The 19,386-nt window shown below is 34.6% G+C and overlaps 1 protein-coding gene and 1 long non-coding RNA gene across 2 annotated transcripts in view; one reads left to right on the forward strand and one right to left on the reverse strand.

Annotated features, from left to right (window-relative positions):
- LOC136037315 (uncharacterized) overlaps window positions 1–19,386 on the forward strand; it is a 70,565-nt gene that overhangs the window by 42,651 nt on the left and 8,528 nt on the right. The window contains exon 2 of the long non-coding RNA XR_010619911.1: window positions 1,267–1,409. This is a non-coding gene — a long non-coding RNA (uncharacterized LOC136037315). The remainder of the gene's footprint in view (window positions 1–1,266; window positions 1,410–19,386) is intronic.
- Window positions 818–19,386, reverse strand: part of LOC136037313 (uncharacterized) — a 67,017-nt gene continuing 48,448 nt past the window's right edge. Inside the window, exons 5-9 of the mRNA XM_065719979.1 lie at window positions 18,843–19,068; window positions 14,882–15,066; window positions 10,127–10,437; window positions 4,753–4,867; window positions 818–1,003 (exon numbers count right to left, since the gene is read on the reverse strand). Of these exons, the coding sequence (XP_065576051.1) occupies window positions 902–1,003; window positions 4,753–4,867; window positions 10,127–10,437; window positions 14,882–15,066; window positions 18,843–19,068 (939 nt within the window). The 3' untranslated portion in view covers window positions 818–901. The remainder of the gene's footprint in view (window positions 1,004–4,752; window positions 4,868–10,126; window positions 10,438–14,881; window positions 15,067–18,842; window positions 19,069–19,386) is intronic.

The following is a 19,386-nucleotide window of genomic DNA, read 5'->3' on the forward strand; positions in this document are numbered from 1 at the left end:
TAAACTATAAGGGGCATTCAAGAAATATGCAGGATTCCTATCAACAAGGTAAGGGCAACAATTTTCTGGAACTTTGAAGCAGTTGGCTAAAATTTTAAAAGGCTGACAAGCTGTATAAGAACCCTGACATATAGAAGTGTTGAGGAAATTGAGAGCAAAAGTAGCGAAAACACTATTTAGAAAGCTCCATCGAGCTACATTTTTTACGCGTTACAAAAGATCGTTTATGAGAAGTTTTTTTCGCATTCAAAAAATTCAAAGAACAGCTGAAAGGTGTCAATTTTAAATGGGTTTGAAAAACCTTTTCAACCTTTAAAACCAAACCTTTAAAAGGTTTGAAAATCTTCTCATAAACGATCTTTTGTAACACGTAAAAAATGTGAACAGCAATGTAAAGCTCGTATTGGTGGTATTTCTAGTATTGCTAGCAATACTATAGTATTCGTAATACTAGCATGTGCTGGTATTGGTAGACAAGCATCCTATAATAAGTGTTAGTTTCCTTCTGAACTTAATATAGGTATAGGGACATATTAGTCACTGAGCAATTAGTGGCATGACCAGTGTAACCGGTTGGCACTCTCAGAATACATCTTGATGGCACTTTTGAAGTATATAGGCCAACATTGTGGCCTTGCGACAAATAATGGCTTTCCTGTGATGAATCTTTTTGCAACTTTAAAAGTCGCCAAAACTTGTGTTTGAATTAGAAAATAAGAAACAGTGTTTCAAAAAAAAAGAATATGTGGATATTCTGCAACCACTGGTATTAGACATTAAAAGTTTGAGAGATGTATCAACAAAGAAAAAAGTTTAGTCATAAAAAACATATTTTACAAATTATACAAGAACACAAAAAAGAAGAAAATCTCCATTCATTAACAAGACACTATAAAAATGGTCACGAGTCACTCGCGTTATCATACATCCTTGGTCCATTTTCTTGTTTTCTTCCTTTGGTTTCTATTGATCTGCTTGTAACATATTTTGGTATTGAGCTTAACTAAAAAAAAAGTGTTATCATGAGAAGACGTTTTAGTATAAATAGAGAATTCATACTGATCCAACCATATCCTACATATTTTATTTTCAAGGCGTCGGGACAAGCAGATGTCTCTTTACTTGCCTGTAGCACAAGCTTCCTGGAACCCCCATTTCCAAGTGACTGTTTTAGGGTTTTCTTAATATCTGTAAATATTATAGATAGCGCAATAGCGCTATCTAAGAAAAGAGCAAAGTGTATGTATTATTCATTTTTTTCCTCAGGCCACTTCATATGAAAGAAGAAGAAGTTGAAAGTTATGATGTTGTAGAAGAAGCTGATGAGGAAGCTGTAGAAACTTTGGAGGTGGCTCATTCGATTGGAAATTGAAAGTTATGATGCCCTTTTTAAAAGTCAAAGGTGATAGGTAAGGTGCCCTTCTTTAGATGATCCTCCCGCTCCACAAGAATCAGGACTTTGACATAGCCATTTTCTTCAAAATAGTTGAAATATCCAATAGCTATGCCTCAGGGACGGCAACACCCCACTTCCCAGAGACAAGGGTTTGAATTATGCAATTTACCCGTTGTTCACATATGGGATTTATAATTGCGAAAAGATGGGAGTTTTTATTCTGGGCGTATCTGAAAAGACTAAGGTGTTAATGCGAAAATTCAGAGAATGTTGAGAGATTATGCTGAGCTAAATCAAAAAATACTTTGTGCATCCATTTTTTCATGAGGGCATATCTGAATTATCTCAGGAGCATTTTAAGGGTATCAAGGTGACATTTCAAGTTGAGGGTAATACTGATCTTTGACCAAAAGACACTGTTTGCATTCTGGGTGTCAAAAAGTCACATCTGCAATATGTTAGAAACATCTAAGGGAATTACATTGGAACTTTCAGAGAATGTTTAGGGGGATGTATAACTAAATCAGAAGACACTATGTGGATCCTCATCGTCAAAAGGGCGTCTGTGCATTATTCCAAGAACAGCTAAGGGCATTGCGATGATGGTTTTAGGGGAAGCTTTTGAAGATGTTCATCTAAATCAAAAAACACCATGCACATGCATGGCTGTCATAAAGACGTACCTCTGATATTTCCTCAAAGTCTAAGGGTGTTGCGGTGAAGCTTTCAGGGAAGGCTGATGGAGATGCTGAACCAAGACAAAAGACAATATGTGCATAAAGGGTGTAAAAGGGAGTACATTCAGTACCCCAGAAACGCCCAAGGACACCAAGTTGGAACTCTCAGGGGGTTTTGGACCATATTGAATTAAGTCAAAAGACATTACATGCATTGAGATTACCAGAAGGCATACCTATAAAGTCATAGGAATGTCTAAGATTATCAAGTAGAAACTCCTTGGGAATGTTGAACTGAACCAAAAGATTATTATGTTCATCTAGGATGCCAAGTTGGATTTTCAGGGAACGTTTAGGGGCATCCTAAACTAAACCAAATGACACTACGTGCCTCCAGATTATCAAAAGGGCATATCTGTAATGTCTTAGGAATAGCAAAGAAAATCAAGGATTAACTTTCAGAGATTGTTTAGGGGTTCTGAACCGAATCAAAAGCCTATACGTTCATCTAGGATGTGTTGCAGTCAGGAGGCTTTTTGCTATGAGTGGTTTTAAGCTTTGGAAGCACTGGAAACTGGAAAATGGAAGCACTAAAAACTGTAAAAGGCATAAGAACAAATGTTTCCCAGAGTCATTGTATCTCCTTTTGTGTTGGTAGTCTTCTGTGAACAAAACCCAGCAAATAGTCACTTTTTTGTAATAATAGGTTACTTTACCTGTATTGCTTTTCAAACAACTCAATTATCCTATATTTTTCCCTACAATAAGACACTCAACTTACGTGGTTGTTGTTACATTAACAATTTTACAATAGCTTTTTTATTTGAATAAGTTTTAACTTTAGATTGGGTCAATATCTTTAGAGTGTATTGTCTCATATATACGCTCACATTTTCGAGTCTCCATTTCAAGCCGCATAATTTTGCTTCTTGATATTTTTTGTCAGGTGTTTCTTTGATTTCTATTAATAAAGGTCCTTAACTCAAACCGGAATCAAAGGCCATTTTTGCAAAGCCTAAAAGAGGCTTCTAATAAAATATAAATTCTTAGCTGAGGTTTCACTATCCAGTTTAACGTTTTTATCAGCCAGTGATCATTTCTTCATTTAATCATTTTTTTCCTGCGATATATTAATGAAAAATAGAATCCTGTGAAGAGACAGCAAAATACTCAGTTTTCACGTCACGGAGAACTTTCAAATTAAATGTTTTAAATGTTAGTACTTGCAAAAACAAATTCAAAAACATTTTCTTATTCAGTTTCACGGATAAAATAGGGAACTTTTATTTGTTTTTGTTTTTTTGCTTCTTAAATAATTAAATTCTTTGAAACATATTCTTTAATCGTAAGTTTCATTAGCAACTTCCGATAGCAAAAGAAAAAAAACTGTTTATGTGTTATAAATTTAACTTGTAAAACATAATTGAGTGTTTAAATCAAACTTAAACAAAAAAGTTACTCCAAGCAAGAATTTGCCTACTGCCCCTTCCCCCTCCCTTTAATATATTCTAGATGTATTACCTTCAATTAGGTATTTTTTTTCATCCAAGACCAAGCTGCTTTTCTATGACGAACAAATAAACAAACAAATGGGGGAATAAGTCCAATTATATAGACAGCAAAAACCGATACAGAATTCTTGATATTTCGACCACATATACAGCGCTCGTCATCAGTAGAAACTTAAATGTACTGACTTCTGTATCTGTTTTTACTGTCAAATAAATAATTCCCATTATTTATCTATTTATTATTTATACATTATTTTATAAATAAATTTTATTATTTTATTATTTATAAATAAATTTTATTTATTATTTATACATTATTTATTATTTTTCCATCAACTTATTCCCATTTGAACGCTTATTTGTTCTCTCTATAACTGTAAAAGTCTAAAGCCAACTGCGTTATGTCCCCTTTACTAAAAACGAATTATATTACAAATAATTTCTTCCGTTGTTAAAGTCTTGAATTGCTGAGCTTCAGCAAGTACTATCATTATATATTATATATTATATTATATTATATTATATTATATATATTTATATATTATATATTATATTTTATATTATATATTATATATTATTTATTATTATTTATATATATATATATTATTATTTGTTATATATTTATATTATTTATATTATATTATATATTATATTTTTATATATTATATATATTATATTATATATATTATCATTATATATTAAACGTTCATTTCAATTCTATTAGTTCTTTTCAAGGACTGTTTAAGAGTTTTACAGCTAAGACCTTAGAAGTTTACAGTTGGGAAGGGGGGAGACAGTAGCCAAACTCTCATTTGTAACGGTTTTATTCTTTTCAAGTTGGATTCATTTATATTTTTATTCGTTTTAAAATTTATTTTTTTAATTTATAATAGTATCTGTTGCTTGTTTGTTGGCTTTGATTGTTTATCTAATTTGTGTTCGTTCGTGTTTCATTTATTCTTCAGTTGTAATTTCTGGTTGTTTTGAGTTGAATTGTTATAGGAGTTTATGTCTGCTGGTGGTAAGTTTATTATGGCTCTTCATTTTTCTTCGAAAAACTTCCTTTTCAGAAATTTATTTTAATTAGTTACAATAATATCTTTAACATATGATTTAGCATACTGAAGACACACATATACAGCAAAAAATCCTAATAAAGATCATATACCTGGTCTTCAATTGACTTAGTAAGCTCATCAATTCGAGATTGTATCTCTACCTTTTCCTGTACATAGCTCTCAGTGTTTACGTTTGTAATTTCTCCTTGATCTTCACTTTCATCACTAAAAATAATAAAGAAAAAGTCTTTAAGGTGCATTTATGAAGTTCTACATAAATAAGTTATGAAGTTAAACGAAGTTATGAAGTATGAAGTTAAACTTGATGCCAACAAAAGCATTTTGTAAACTTAGGCCTTCTCTTGATTGACACTCCTCGGCCAGAATATCTGCCAGATAAGGCTCTGGTGGGTCAAACGTTGTCTGTTAAGCTACATTTTAATATGATCAAGCTGATGATCAAACAGTTCGTGGTAACGAACTGTAAGTAAGGAGCGACTCGGATCAATAGTAACTGAAAGTCTGAAAATCAGAATTTTCATACCAGTAGATACGTCCAAAAATCAGATTCTAAATGCTGATTTCGAATATATAAGTTTCGTCAAGTTTAGTCTTAGCCACTAAAAGTTCTAAGCCTGAGAAAATTTGCCTTATCTACGACAAAACGGAAAACACCCCCTAAAATTTGTAGAATATTAATGATAATCACACCATCAGATTCAGCATATCAGAGAATCCCAGTGTAGAGGTTTCAAGCTCTTATCGGCAAAAATTTAGAATTCTGTATTTTTGTCAGAAGAAAGATCAGGCAGGCGTGTTTATTTGTTTGTTGTTTTTTTTCTGTTTTTTTCCAGGGTGATCGTATCGACCCAATGGGTCCTAGATTATCGCAAGAGGGCTCATTGGAACGGAAATTAAAACTCCCAGTGCCCTTTTTAAGTGACCTAAAAATTGGAGGGCAGCTTGGCCCCTTCTCACACTCATATTTTCACAAAGTCTCCCGATCAATATATGCAATAGCAACTTTGTACGGCATAGTCGAAAAATCTAATAACTACATCTTTGAGGATGACTTAATCTCCCACATCCCCATCGGAAGGAATGCAAGTTATGAGCTTTGCCTATTGTTTACATATAGTATTTGTTATTGGGAAGAATACAGAAGTTTTCAGGAGGAATTTTCTGGTAGGGAGGGTCTGGGGGAGGGGTTATGTGAGAGGATCTTTTCATGGAGGAATTTGTCATGAGGGAAGAGAATTTTCCATGAAGGAGGTGATGGATTTCCCAGCATTATTTAAAAAATGATCAGAAATTAATTTAAATAAAATCAAGTTTTTTCAACTTAAAGTAAGGGACAATATTAAAACTTAAAACGGACAAAAATTATTACGTATATGAGGGGGTTCGCTCCCTCGTCAATACCTCGCTCTTTGTGCTCAAGTTTTTTTTAGTATTTTCAAAAGAGCTATTTAATCTAATTAAATGGCCTTTGTGATTCAGGGGTTATTCTTAAGAAATTGGAACAAAATCCAAACTTTAGCGCAAAGAGCGAGGTATTGACCAGGGGACGAACCCCCTCATGTACGTGATAGCTTCTCTTCGTTATAAGTTTTAATACTGCTCCTTAGTTTTAGTTGAAAAAAACTAATTTTAAAAAATTTAATATCTATTGGAAAGGCCAAGGTCTCGAGTATATAGGCTCCTGCTAGTCAGGGGCAGCGATATGGACTTATAATAGCAGACAGTGGATGCTGGGTTTCAATGCAATTATCTGACATTTTTCCTTAGACAGAATTTCAAATTTAGAATTAAAAGAAACTAAAACATAAGATATAATTGAGGCTTAGCTTAAAATCATCAAGAAAACTCCTTGGATAGTTCTGATTAGATTGAAATTTGCAATAAAAAATTGGGAGTATTTTCTGTCACACTGTATACAGCCTTTTTTCTGTCCTAAAAAATGGTAATAACAGTTAAGCCCGGACATGTCCGCACGATTATTTTTGAGGGGGGGGGGCAAATAAATGTATCAAAGATTTATAATGACAATTCAAATGACATATACTCAAAAATTTGGGAAACCTTAGGGTTTCAGGGCCCGCCGCTCACTCAGGTCCTTGCTATACGTCCTTGTTTCCACCAGCCAACAGCAAACGTTTGACTGCATGTGCTAGTAACACCCTCTTACAATTTGAAATGTTAAGATAGAAAAATATCATGGTTTTCAGGAGGGAAATTAGGTAATTAAGGAGGAAATTAGGGATATAATGGAAGAAAAAAGACACACTCTCTCGCTCTCTCTCTCTCTCTCTCTCTCTCTCTCTCTCTCTCTCTCTCTCTCTCTCTCTCTCTTTCTCTCTCTCTCTCTCTCTCTCTCTTTCTCTCTTTCTCTCTCTCTCTCTCTCTCTCTCTCACTCTCTCTCAATCTCTCTCTCTCTCTTTTTTTCATTTAGAAATAACTGTTCACGCCTTTTATCTTTTTTAGTAAGTTCCGTTTTATAAATTTTGAAATGCAGTCTTATTTTTTTTTTTTACATTTTAGGTCTCATGTTTTAAAATTCTCATCCAATTAATACATTACTCTAAAATGTTGGGCACTTTGCTCGTTGGTTGGCCCTTGTATTTCTGCAACTTAGTAGGAAATAGACGGTTTGAGAATAATTTTATTTTATTGCGTAAAGAGCCAACATTTTTGAGATGACTTGCCCTTTACCGTAACATTTTCTGCTCTTTAGAAGTGTCTATGGGGAGGAGGAATTCTGTGTTAGCTATTTTGCTTAGGAAAAGAAAGTCGAATTTTGTCCAGATGGACACGTCAATACTTTTTCGGACAGCAAAATTATCCTACGATCGATATTATCTTCTTTGCCTCAATGGTTAGCTTAACAAACCTCTCGAAGGCTTTCTTTATACACTCTTTACATTTAAACATTGCTGAACGTTTAAGGAGCTTTCTTCTTGTTCTCTCTGCCGTTAAGATTCAAGTTTTTCTCTGAAACACGCGTTTTTGTGACAAGGTCACAGCTATACATATGTGACTTGAGCCAAAAAGACAAGCTACTTGTTTCATTGGCTCCATTAGTATCAGATTTATCTATCAGAATTATGATATCACAGACTTTGTTTTGTTAGGACAATGATAATAATTTCCACAGAAGTTCTATATCTGCTGACTAAATGATAGCAACAGTCTTTTTAAACATCTATATTTCCTGCTATTATTATTTTCTTCAATAGTTTTTAAATGAAATTCTCTGATTTTTTTTTATGAGTTCTTTTTAAAAGTTTTAAATTCATTTACTGGTACCTGTGTATTATGTGCCGCTCATTCAAGTGTGTCATTGAATTAGAACCTGTTTCTTTGACGCTCAATCATGATTAAATATTACAAAATATGATGAAAATATAATACTTTAGAAACAAATTTGGGTTATATATTTGCACATTAGGGGGGGGGGTAATATATAGCGGGTCTGTATGCAAAATATGTTAGGTACAATTATTCTGCAAATTATAAAGTAAGAATTGTTTTCTAACTTCAAACTATCGAAATACTTTACCGCCACCCTCCACCACCTAATGTGCAAGCATACAGCCCAATTTTATATTTCCACGCTAAACAGAAAGAAAATAACGATGAAACCGGTTTGTTCTCGAGTTTTAGACAGTGTAGACTTTAGTGAATGGCGTATAATAAACAAATACCCAGTTACTTTAATACCTGGCAAGAAGCTATGTCATCTAAGTGCCTTAGATAAAATAAATTCCTAAATAGTTTTTTATCATTTGTTCAATATCTAGGTTTATTTCTCAATAGCTTTATGAAAGTAAAATTAAACAAATATTATAACTTCCACAAAAAATTCAGAAGTGTGTCTGTTTTTGTATATTTTCAACACATTCTTCAACAATAACAAATGCAATGCAAATTTCAAAGAAGTAATTAAATAGATTGATAAACCTGAATCTCATGCATGGAATGATGTCAAAATTTGTGTTTTGCATCGAAACATTAAGACTATAGGACAATAGAAAATACGAAACATGACAGAAATACAGACGGAAAGTACAGGACAGAAAATATAGGACAGAAGATACGAACTTACAAAGGGATAATAAACCTTAACGACCAAAAAAAAATATTTCATTGATATAGTTTTCTTGAGTAGGATCGTTCGAAAAGGATACTTCAAAACATTCAATCTTGTTTTTCCCCGAATGAGTTTTTGGGTTTCAGTCACAGTCCATTCACAGGTTGCACACTTCGCTCACAGGCCACAAATTGCCGGTAATGGTTCTTTATAACTATTCAGATGATAGAAAAATCCCTACGATTAAGCTATTAGAAAATCACAAAACGATACCGGATAAAGCAAATGAATCTTGAAGAGTCTTTCTTTTTCTGTTTTGACTAAAATTAATATTTTCCTAGATAAATGGCTTTACGAGCTGCTAAAGGTAATTGGAGTTCCGGGTCCACTCTTTTTGCAATGAAGACCGCTATAAAACGTTTTGCCGATCACCCAGTAGGCAATCGAGAAGGTCATAAATCTTTGAGTCATTTTTTTTGTCTCCATTTGTATTCAAATGGCTCACAGAACTGACTTGTCTTAACAGATCTATCTTGGCCTTATTTTACTTAGCCATGGCTCTCAAGTCTTGCATCACTTTCGCCCAGTTGATAGCTCAAAAATTAGTGCTATTACTTCAATCAGAAATAAAAAAATTTTGAGGAATGAAAAAAAAAACACATTTAATTTTTTTAAATAACTGTTGACTACTTTGTGGTTTACAGTTCAAAATTTTATTTTATAGCTATGTTGGGTTTCAACACCGCTCAAAGTAATGGCGATTTTTAAAACGCCATTTTAAATCAAAAGCTATTGAAGTTTTTAGGATTTTTTCCGAGTTTTGGGAGTTTTGGAAATTTTCTGTTAGTTTAGCATCTAGTAGTAGTTGTTAGTAGTTTTCTAATAGTATATTTGTTTCCAGGCATCTTTCAAAAATTGTTACCACAGGTTCTTAATAGAAATTTGGCCATTCAAAACAGAAAGTGTCAAAAAACATGAATATTATTGCGAATTCATTTTGGTTTTGAACGGCCGAATCAAGACGAAAAACAAGCCTTGATTAATTAAATACCCCAAGATAGAAAAATCTGAAGCGTTTGACCTTCTATAAAGACCAGAGTAAAATCACACCTATATACAAATAAATTTAAAATTCACCTACCTCCCTGTAATAAGGCACCAAGCAATGCAGACAATTCGTAACTTATTAAATCTTTTGTGAAGTCTCAATAGAACCTTTAGGTAGATTATCAATTTGGTACATAAAAATATGAATGAATGAATGACTGTATTTAAAGCCATTTTTCAGGCCGTATACATACCATTCATTCATTCATTCATTCATTCATTCATTCATTAATAAAAATATGCACTCTTCAAGCTATCAACATTCCGACTAAAACCAGAAGCTTACCTGTCACTAGAATTGGCAACGTTCAACAAAACGTTCTTTGGCACTCTTTCTTCCTTCCCTGTAAGAGATTCCGCGTTCCTCAGCTTCTGCTTATCTTCTTTTTTATCCAAAGAAACTTCAACCTGACCATTCCTCTCCAAGACTGCAAATTTCTGCTGAGTTTTTGATTTTATTTCACTTGGTGAACGACATTTACTCGCATTTTTTGTTTTGCCTTTTTGTTCTTTTTCCTCAAAATCTTCATTGGCATCCTTTACTACCGACAAGTCCGAGTCACTCCAGGCTCGACCAGGTCTTGGCTGTTGACTTGCCTGGAAGAAATATAGGAAATGGACAGATCCTGAGATTAATAGTACATTAAAAAAAATTATCATGAATAAAATGTCTTTTAAAATATTTTGATAATTAATCGATTTCACCGCTTTGATTCAAAATTTATCCAGATTTCATGATTCAAGCTATGAGACTGATCAGCTAGTAAAAGACATTGCCTCACTGCAGTTTAAAATTATATTTTACGGTTGTCGGAAGCATATTTCAAACACGGTTGTAATTATAAACACGACTAAACATATTTTTCTCGGAGATAATTGGCCTTTGGATACTCCCATCCCCACTCAACCCAAAAATAAGACTGGTCCCAACGCTTCCTACTATCTTAAGACAATGCGTCTTTTGTTTTTATCTTGACAAACTGACCTTCCTCTCCCAAAGTATGTGACCATGCTTTCGTCTCATTGCTGAGTTTACTTTAACATTGTACTTCACATGCTAATCTCTAATAATTGGAGTTTTAATTATTGGAACTAGAGTCAGATCCTTGATACCCTTCAGACACAAAGCCAGAGGATGGACTTGCTAATTTGAAGCCCAAAAAATAAAGGTATCTAAAAACGGGATATCCGATTTCTGATTTTGCTCCACAAGAAAATAAGTATCATGCTACTGGGGTACCAGGTACGATCATTGAATCTCCTTTTTAAAGAGTAAAATAAAAAGTTTAGGGATAACATCCCCAGGAAGACCATTGCAGATCCAACTGCGACGTCAAATGAAGCCATTCTTCAAGCACTATTTTCTCAGATTGCTCAACTCAAGATAATTGAACCAAGCTGTATACCTTCGTGTCTGTGTTGTTGGTTAGACGATTGGAGGCATAATATGAGAAAATTGTAGAAAAGGAGGTGAACTTACCTACCTGTAGAAAAAAACCATCGACGCTATATCAAAGCTCTCACTAAAAACCTATCCCATTAGTGCTATTTTGGATCTTATTGTAACGATTTTATAGCACCAGCATACAGTGGGAATCCATACTCGGCTCTAAGTGTTAGAAGGTTTTTGCGGTGAAGGGTGATCCCAAGCTTTTTTTTAGAAGAGGTTCTTAACCGATCGACGTAGGTTGTCCAAGAGATGGAAACAAACCTCGTCGAAGTCTCCTTATGGCTGCGTTCGAGAAGATGAAGTTGGGGTGTATGCGTGAGACTTGTGATCGGGAGATCATCAGCTTTATTGTTTTCGATGCATTGAAACTGACCATGCAGGCATCGGATCATTTTTCAATTTTCAAAACATCTGTCTGTAGGGGCAGGGAGGCATTGATTGGGTCTCATGTTTTGGGATGGCTACATGTGTTTTGATGTCATCGGCAAAGTGATGCATAGGGCTCGCAAGACTGCCTCCCATGTCAATTTTATAAAGGATGAAAAATGAAGATCCCAATATACTACCCTGGGGCTCGTGTGCCTTTATTGGATATTTGAGAAAAGTGAACCCATCAATAAGAACCTGCTGTGAACAATCAGAGATGAATTTTTCAATCATCTTCAAGAGACATTCTCTGACTCCAAGCGCTTAAAATTTCTTCAGTAGGCCATGACGCCATACTCTATCAAAAGCCCTTATTAATGCCGGATGACATTAACTTCCTGCCGTTTCCATTTTCCAGATGTTAGGTCTTCTTCTCATGTTGGGTCATTAAGAAGTCAAGTATTGAGCACATCCTCTGGTTAACAGTAAGTTCCTGTTAACCACTGGCACTTCCTGTTGGCGATCACCAAAAAGTTCATTTGACTCCAGGTACTTATAAAAGTGAATGATTCGAAACTTTTTCTTAAGATTTTACAATCCACGAAAGGAGGCTGATAGGCCTATACGAGCCCACATTCAACGGATTCCTATTCTGTTTACGTATAGGAATGATAGAGGTAGGTTTCTATCTACGGGGAAAGGTTCCAGATGAAAAACATAGCCAGAAAAATGGCGACAAAGGTCCAGCTAATTTGGCACTGTGAGTCTTCAAGATAATATTAAATATAATGTGAAGACCTATGGATATGGTCACATCAAGACTTTGTGGATATTGAACGACTTTAGGAGCGGAATAGTTCAAACGATAAAGGACAGTATTGATGTAATCAGGGAAATCGATAACTTCTTTATCGTCGTCTCCCAGATTTGGAAATTCAGCAAACACCTCGGCATGAGCCATAGTCTTTGCATGTAAGTCTCAAACAACAGTCCTGTTTTTAATTTGTAGGAAAGGAATTGCAGTTCCTTTAGAGTACGGAAGTCCGTTTTTATCGTTCTCTACCAGCTCTTAACGCAGGCATTCTGGATCTTAGTAACGAATTTCTCTTTGTATTAAGCCTGTGATTTCCAAGTTGTGCGAACTCTATCCTTGGGGATTTTACGAAATCAAGCCTGTTCTTTTTATTGTTTCAAAGTAAATATTGGTTGTGTGCTCTTTTTTTCATCCGGGATAAAATAGTAGTGCTTCCATGTGTACAAGGCATCAGTAGGGTCAACACTTCTAAAAATCACTTTGGTAAGAAAACAAAAGTCAATGGCTTATATAAAACAAAATAGCAGAGACCCTTGATATACTGCACCGCCTCGATCACGATATAGAGTCATAAGAATAAAAATTTATTTTCACTAGAAAGTCTTTAGTGCTGCTCTATCTTATTTGACAGTAGATGCTAAATTGAGACAAGGCTAGCTAAGCATGACCAAAGACTGGTTATGGTGATTTTCCACATAACACAGACACCAAAGCAGACCACGTCTAGTGCTATACTCCAAAAGTACAGCCAGTTTTAAAGCACTTTGATCTAACTAGAGCATCTGATTAAGATAAACACTAAACGTTATTCTCAAGCACTGTATTGCGGAGCTACCAGGCCCACAAGCAAGAGTATCATCGCTCTTTCGGCTCTTGTTTTGCTCTGGATCCTTCTGTAAGGTATGGAAGACTCCTCAACCAGTCCCTTTGCTTTAGCAGGGAAGTAAGTCTATTTTAGCTGATTCATAAAGGCCGAAAATTATCCAACAAAACACCTTAGACATATTTGGACTAGGAGCCTGTTACCATCCAGTTTGGTTGTTCCTCCCTGCAAGTCATGCCACAGGTCTACTGTTGAATATGAATGTCAACTTTTCGTAAAAGCCTATTAAAAACACTCCCGAAAATTCGAAATAGGGTCCCAAGGACGAGACGTAGCACCAGTCAAGTTACTTCAGAACCTCTTATGGGGAGTTTTATGTTTTGCTTCAAGTGCAATTTTCATCCATTATAAATCCACTTTTTCCAGGTCAATACGGCAAATGCGCCGAAACATACTTCAGCCAGATTTCCTGCAAGACCAGACACCCTAGGCTCAAGAACAGCCTTGTAAGAGTTTGTAACTCTGTTTGGGATAGTCTAGACTCTGATAAATGGTAAACTTTTGGTATATCAAGCCCTTAGTTCTTAGGAACCTTGCACCATGAATTAGAATATGATTTACGAAGAGAGCACAACCAGTAAAAACAAAGACAAATTATATTTTAGCCAGGACCTTTCACACGTGTTCCCTCAGTGCTAAAAGGCTTACAAAAATATGGTCAAACCTTAAAAAGCAAAAATTATAAAAGAAAAGAGTCAATATCTCAAATGAGTGCAAAAATGTGACTTTTTGGACAACTTAATTGCCCATGCTTCTAAATTTCGAGTGTTTCCGGCTTCTAAAGCGTCCCAGGCTTCCAAGAACTTAGGGTCTGATATACCACTGGTTAGCCATTTGGTGAGATTTTTCCCCCCGAGTTGTGTCTTCTAACCTTCCTGTTAAATTAATCAGCAGATGGGTTTTGGGGATACCATTATACGGAAAACCATTACTGAGATGCAGCGTCTTAAAGAATTTGTCTTAAACTAGTCAGTACAGAGTCTTTCTTAATTTAGTAGCTACCTTAATTGCCAGTGCTTCTAAATTTCGAGTGTCTCCTGCTTCTAAGGCCTCCTAGGCTTCCAAGAACTTAGGCTCTGATATATCACTGGTTAGCCAGCTGCTGAGATTTTCCCCCAGGGTTGTGTCTTCTAACCTTCCTGTTAAATGAATCAGCAGACAGGTTTTGGGTACACCATAATGCGGAAAACCATTATTGAGATGCAGCGTCTTAAAGAACTGGTCTTAGACTAGTCAGTACAGGGTCTTTCTTTATTTATTGGTTTTCACAGGTTACCAGACTAAGCAAGTTACCGTCTTTTCTTTAGATGTCTCTAGGTCCCAAAGTTGAAAACAGCTGTCCTGAGTCTGGAACCATAGGAAGACCAACCTAGGAACCAAAGATCTGGTTTTAGTGCAAGTCGAGTTTTGATCTAATCCTAAGTAATCATTAGGGAATGTCTAACTTCAAAATTTATTGTTTAAAATTATTTTTTTGAATAAATTTACAATTTATCAATTTGTGACTCGAGCTATAAAAATAACTTACCTTGGAGCTAATGCTTGATTTGACAGGAGACTCAAAATAAACATTTTCCGTTTTACTTCTGAATTCTTTCAGTCGTTTTCCATTTAAAGGAGACTCAGACTTAATAGGTAGAGCGAAATCGATGTTAAATGCAGAAGAGGGGGGCAGTGATAAGGTTGAGCTCCAGGGTTTCTTTTTCTTCTTCCCTAAAAAATACTATTTAAGTCTGTATCTTCTTTGTCAAGACAGTGGCTATGCTTTCTTGCTGTGAACATTTGCCAGCATCTTGTTTAAATATTTTTTAGCTCTAAAACAAAAGTAATTACTTATGATAGTCCGAAATTGAGACGGCTCGGTTATACTACGGTTTGGTCATAGCGTCTTGGTACAACTTTGGTCATAATATGGTTTGGTTTATTTCCTTTCATATTCGGAAAAATGTTGATTGCCTAAATGTATAGAAAAAATGATTTTGCTAACCTCGGTCTTAAAGCAATATTTTTTAAATATCTGATTGAGTAGATGAAAAAACGCTTAAATTTTGTGTTTTTTAGTTTTTGTTTGTTTGTTGTTTGTTTAGTTTTTCTGCTGAATCATATTAGAAAAAGAATATTTTTTTATGGTATTTTTGTCAAATTTTTTCCGTTATATTTTTATCAAATGATTGATTTCTCAAATCCCCGTATTGGCTGTTAATAGCCTCTGGCATGCTGGCAGTAATGGGATAAGTATATGTATTGTTTTTTATTTTTGTCCATAAATCCAGTCAAGTCAATACTGTTAGTCAATATTCTCTATCCTGTACTTGATTCGCTTTACTTAGTCACTTAAGTCCCGTCCACCTTCACTTGACGTGTTGGGATTACTTTTTCTGGCTTGAATCATTTCACCTTTTGAAGCCCATTCCCTAAATTTTGCAATTATTGCGAATTGAAAGGTATTAAAAGGGTTACAGTGTTCCTGGGGGCAAAGAGGGCACAATAAATGAGGGATACTGGTTTCCCTGTGATAATTTTTAGGCCTTCAATTGTCTATTATGATTTTGAATTCTCGATCGAAGTAACCTCTTCAAAGGTTTATAAGACTACCTTTTCTCTAAGAAGTGACCTAGAAAATTAGGTAGGAGTGCACCATTTTTAACTTAGTCGATGCTTCTATGTTTGACTCTTCGAGGTAGTATTGTTCTATATATTTGATCGCTGAGGACATCTAATTATTCTGACCTATATATATAGATTGGTTAGTGGTGTATTTCAAACTGTATTTATAGTGTTAATACATCGCTGAACCAAAACGATAAACTTACTTCATATCCTTGATTTCATAGGAGTTTGAGAGCAAGAATTTGCGAAGACGGCCTCCACTTTCAGCATTTTTTTTATAAGTCTTAAGTTCAGTGTGTAGAACAGTAATTATTATGCTAATCACGTTTAATTAAGATGTAACGAATCGTAATTGTGTCCAAATAATGGCTGGTCAGTTCCTCCTCCTAATAAGTAGATTTACACTTTTGACGCAAAATAAAACTATTATTACAACTAATAACTCATTGCAACACTAAGGAGCCTGAAGCTATCACAGTCCCCTCCCCCACCCCAATCTCTCTACCTGAATCATTCACATCTCATGAATCTCCAATTTTATTTCAAACCTTTCCGATGACCCCTTTCCTTCCCATTCGAAGACGTTTGCCTTTTTGCTTGGTTCCCAAGTGAATGGACCTTCTGTTTGACAACCTATGATCTTACATCCATAAGACATAGACTAACCATGTTAGCAGTAAGGCGACTATCAAATGCACTGAGATACTACTTCCCCAATATTTCTTATACAAAATGCTACAACTTCTGTCAATTCTAAGTACATCAGCAACGGGAATAGGTAAGAGGGATGTCTGGTGACATTGACAATAAGACCTTATCACTGATAGCGCATTACCTATGTCTAGTTTTTGAGCGTGACGAAGATGTGAATGACCCAGCTGAAAATTGAACTAAATCCACAGGACAGGTGCGCTCAAGCTATCTGGTTTCCCTATATAAGAATTTTGTTTTATGATATGAAATATCTTTGGTGTGCCCCTCACGATAAACACCCCCATTTTATGCTTCAAAAATATAAATGTTAATATTTTACTGATGACTTCCCCTCCACATTGCCCCTAACCCCTCCACGAGATATTTTTTTCGATTAATATGATGCTTTACATTTCTTTCTAATTCTAGTTATTATCTTTCTTTCATGTCTTGTTTTAGTTAAATAGTAATAAATACTAAAAATAGCAACATACGCGATATATCTATGCACACCCCTGCTACAACATAATCACCCCTTATTTTTGTAAATTTTCTCGCTTAGCTACACTTTTATCCTTCTTTCAACTCTACTTTTATTTAAATAGTAATGAAAGTTGAAATAGGTAACAAACGTAATTATTATGCACACAGTCTTGCTACAATTTATTCATATCTTGCTTATTTTATATATTTTATTTAGACTGATTGTATCTTTTGTTGGGATGTAATTTTATTTGAATACTAGCATAAGCTAGAACCACAAACCAGTGCAAAAGATCTGTCCACGCCCCTCTATAACCTTGTCGAATCTTATTTATTTTATATTTTCTTTCAAGGTTAGTTTTATCTTTCAACTCATATTTTATTTAAATACTAATGAAAACGAATCCTCACAATATGGAAGATAAATTTACGCACTCTGTTATATTTTCATTCGAGCCTAATTTTACTTTTTTCAAATTTGATTTTATTTCAATTGCAATAAAAAACAAACTCTAGTAACATGCGTGACAGATATGGGCACAAACCCCCAATCGAATGTAATCGAATCATCTCATATTTATTTTATGTTTTATTTCGAGCCTGATTTTATCTTACTTTCATCTGCAATTTTTAGTTCAATAGTAATGAAAGTGACTCCTAGCAACAAGTGCAAAATATTTGCGCAATCCCTTGCTACAAGGTAATTACCTTATATTAATTTATATTTTCTGATGAGGATTTCTCGGCATTTTATTATTTGCATTACCGAATTTATATATTACTAAGAGGTTTTCAGACTTCTTTGAGCCCTCCGCTAGTGTGATTTTTATCTTTACATGATTAATTCCACACTTTGATCCTTAAAGTTTGAAAGAAGTAAGTCAAGTTTTTCTGTCGCAATAGTCTTTCGTTGGCATTTTTATTTTCTATCTTCTTCTTTTTTTAACCATAGTGCACCCCCCGTCTAGTTATAACTTTGTCAAATATTTATAGCATTTTCGAATTGGATTAAAAAAAAACACTTAGTAAGTGTTGAAATGTATAATATGCTCCTCCAAGAACTAAATGTTGCTTTTTATCCATTTTTGTGACATACCTTGACATGTACATTATTTCATAAGTTTTACTTAGCTATTAACCAGGAGTTTATCATGACTGGGGGGCTATGTCGGAGGAGGAGAATGCGCTACTGTGTTGCCTTCTGACTGCTTATTGCTGAAGTGAGCTATTAGTCGTCATATCAGTAGTATATGCTGTAGTCTGTTGTGGAAGCTGTTTCAGCGAAACCACCTTCGAATCCTTTCCTCGAGGCTGATCCTTTTCTTGGAATTTTTAGACTTTTAAACTATGTATGCCTATGAACATCTTTGCTATTCCCAAATATATTCGAAAGGTAAGTAAAGAGACTTAGAATGACAGCAAAAGTTTCTTAGTTACGGGAGGATTGAATTTTTCCAGGAATAAAGAATAATACAAAATGTAGAAAAAATGTTTGATATTTTGTCCTAATCGCAAAATTTGTTGTTCTCTTTAGGGGGGCTGACAACCCTGTCCTGAGGGTGTCTTCAAGTGCATGTAATAACCTGCTGGATTTGATTTTCCTGTAGTATTATTGTTTTCTGGAATGTTAGTATCTTTAATATTAAATAGCATAAAAGGCTCCATGAGAATTAACATGTTAAAATGACTGTTCGATCACAAACCTTTGAAAAAAGTTCCAGCTTTCTTCAAAGATCCAACAATAGTTGACAGGAAATTTTTCTTTGTTGAAGAAGTGTTAGTACCAGTCTGCCTCAACTGAAGCCAAGGATCTAGATAAGCTCCAGAGTGGGATCTGCTCCTAGAATGGTTTCTTAAAATCTTAGAGGATTCCTCGGCTATACCTCGATCAATTTCTTCTCGATTAAAATCTAAATATGGAGTTTTGGCCTGAAATTTGAGTCAAAAATTACTTGAGTAAATGAGAAATGTTGTAAACAGATGTCGTTAACCGCAATTAAATAACGGTGAATTTTTGTTTTCATATATTTTTATTTAGATACGATTTGGTTGCCAATTAATAAGCCAATTGGCTATTTAGTAAGCCAATTGGCTATTTAATAAGAAACATTGCGCGAGCTTGATATTTTAGACGCAATTAGGAAACTCTTTTTCGCAGAAACTCTTTGAAATCTTGATGGATTAAATGAACTCATGAGCTATAAAAAAAAAGTAAAATAGCATGTATTGATATTTTTATCATATGAT

Source organism: Artemia franciscana, chromosome 16 (genome assembly GCF_032884065.1).
Source record: "Artemia franciscana chromosome 16, ASM3288406v1, whole genome shotgun sequence".
In the NCBI taxonomy this organism is placed as follows: Eukaryota; Metazoa; Arthropoda; class Branchiopoda; order Anostraca; family Artemiidae; genus Artemia; species Artemia franciscana.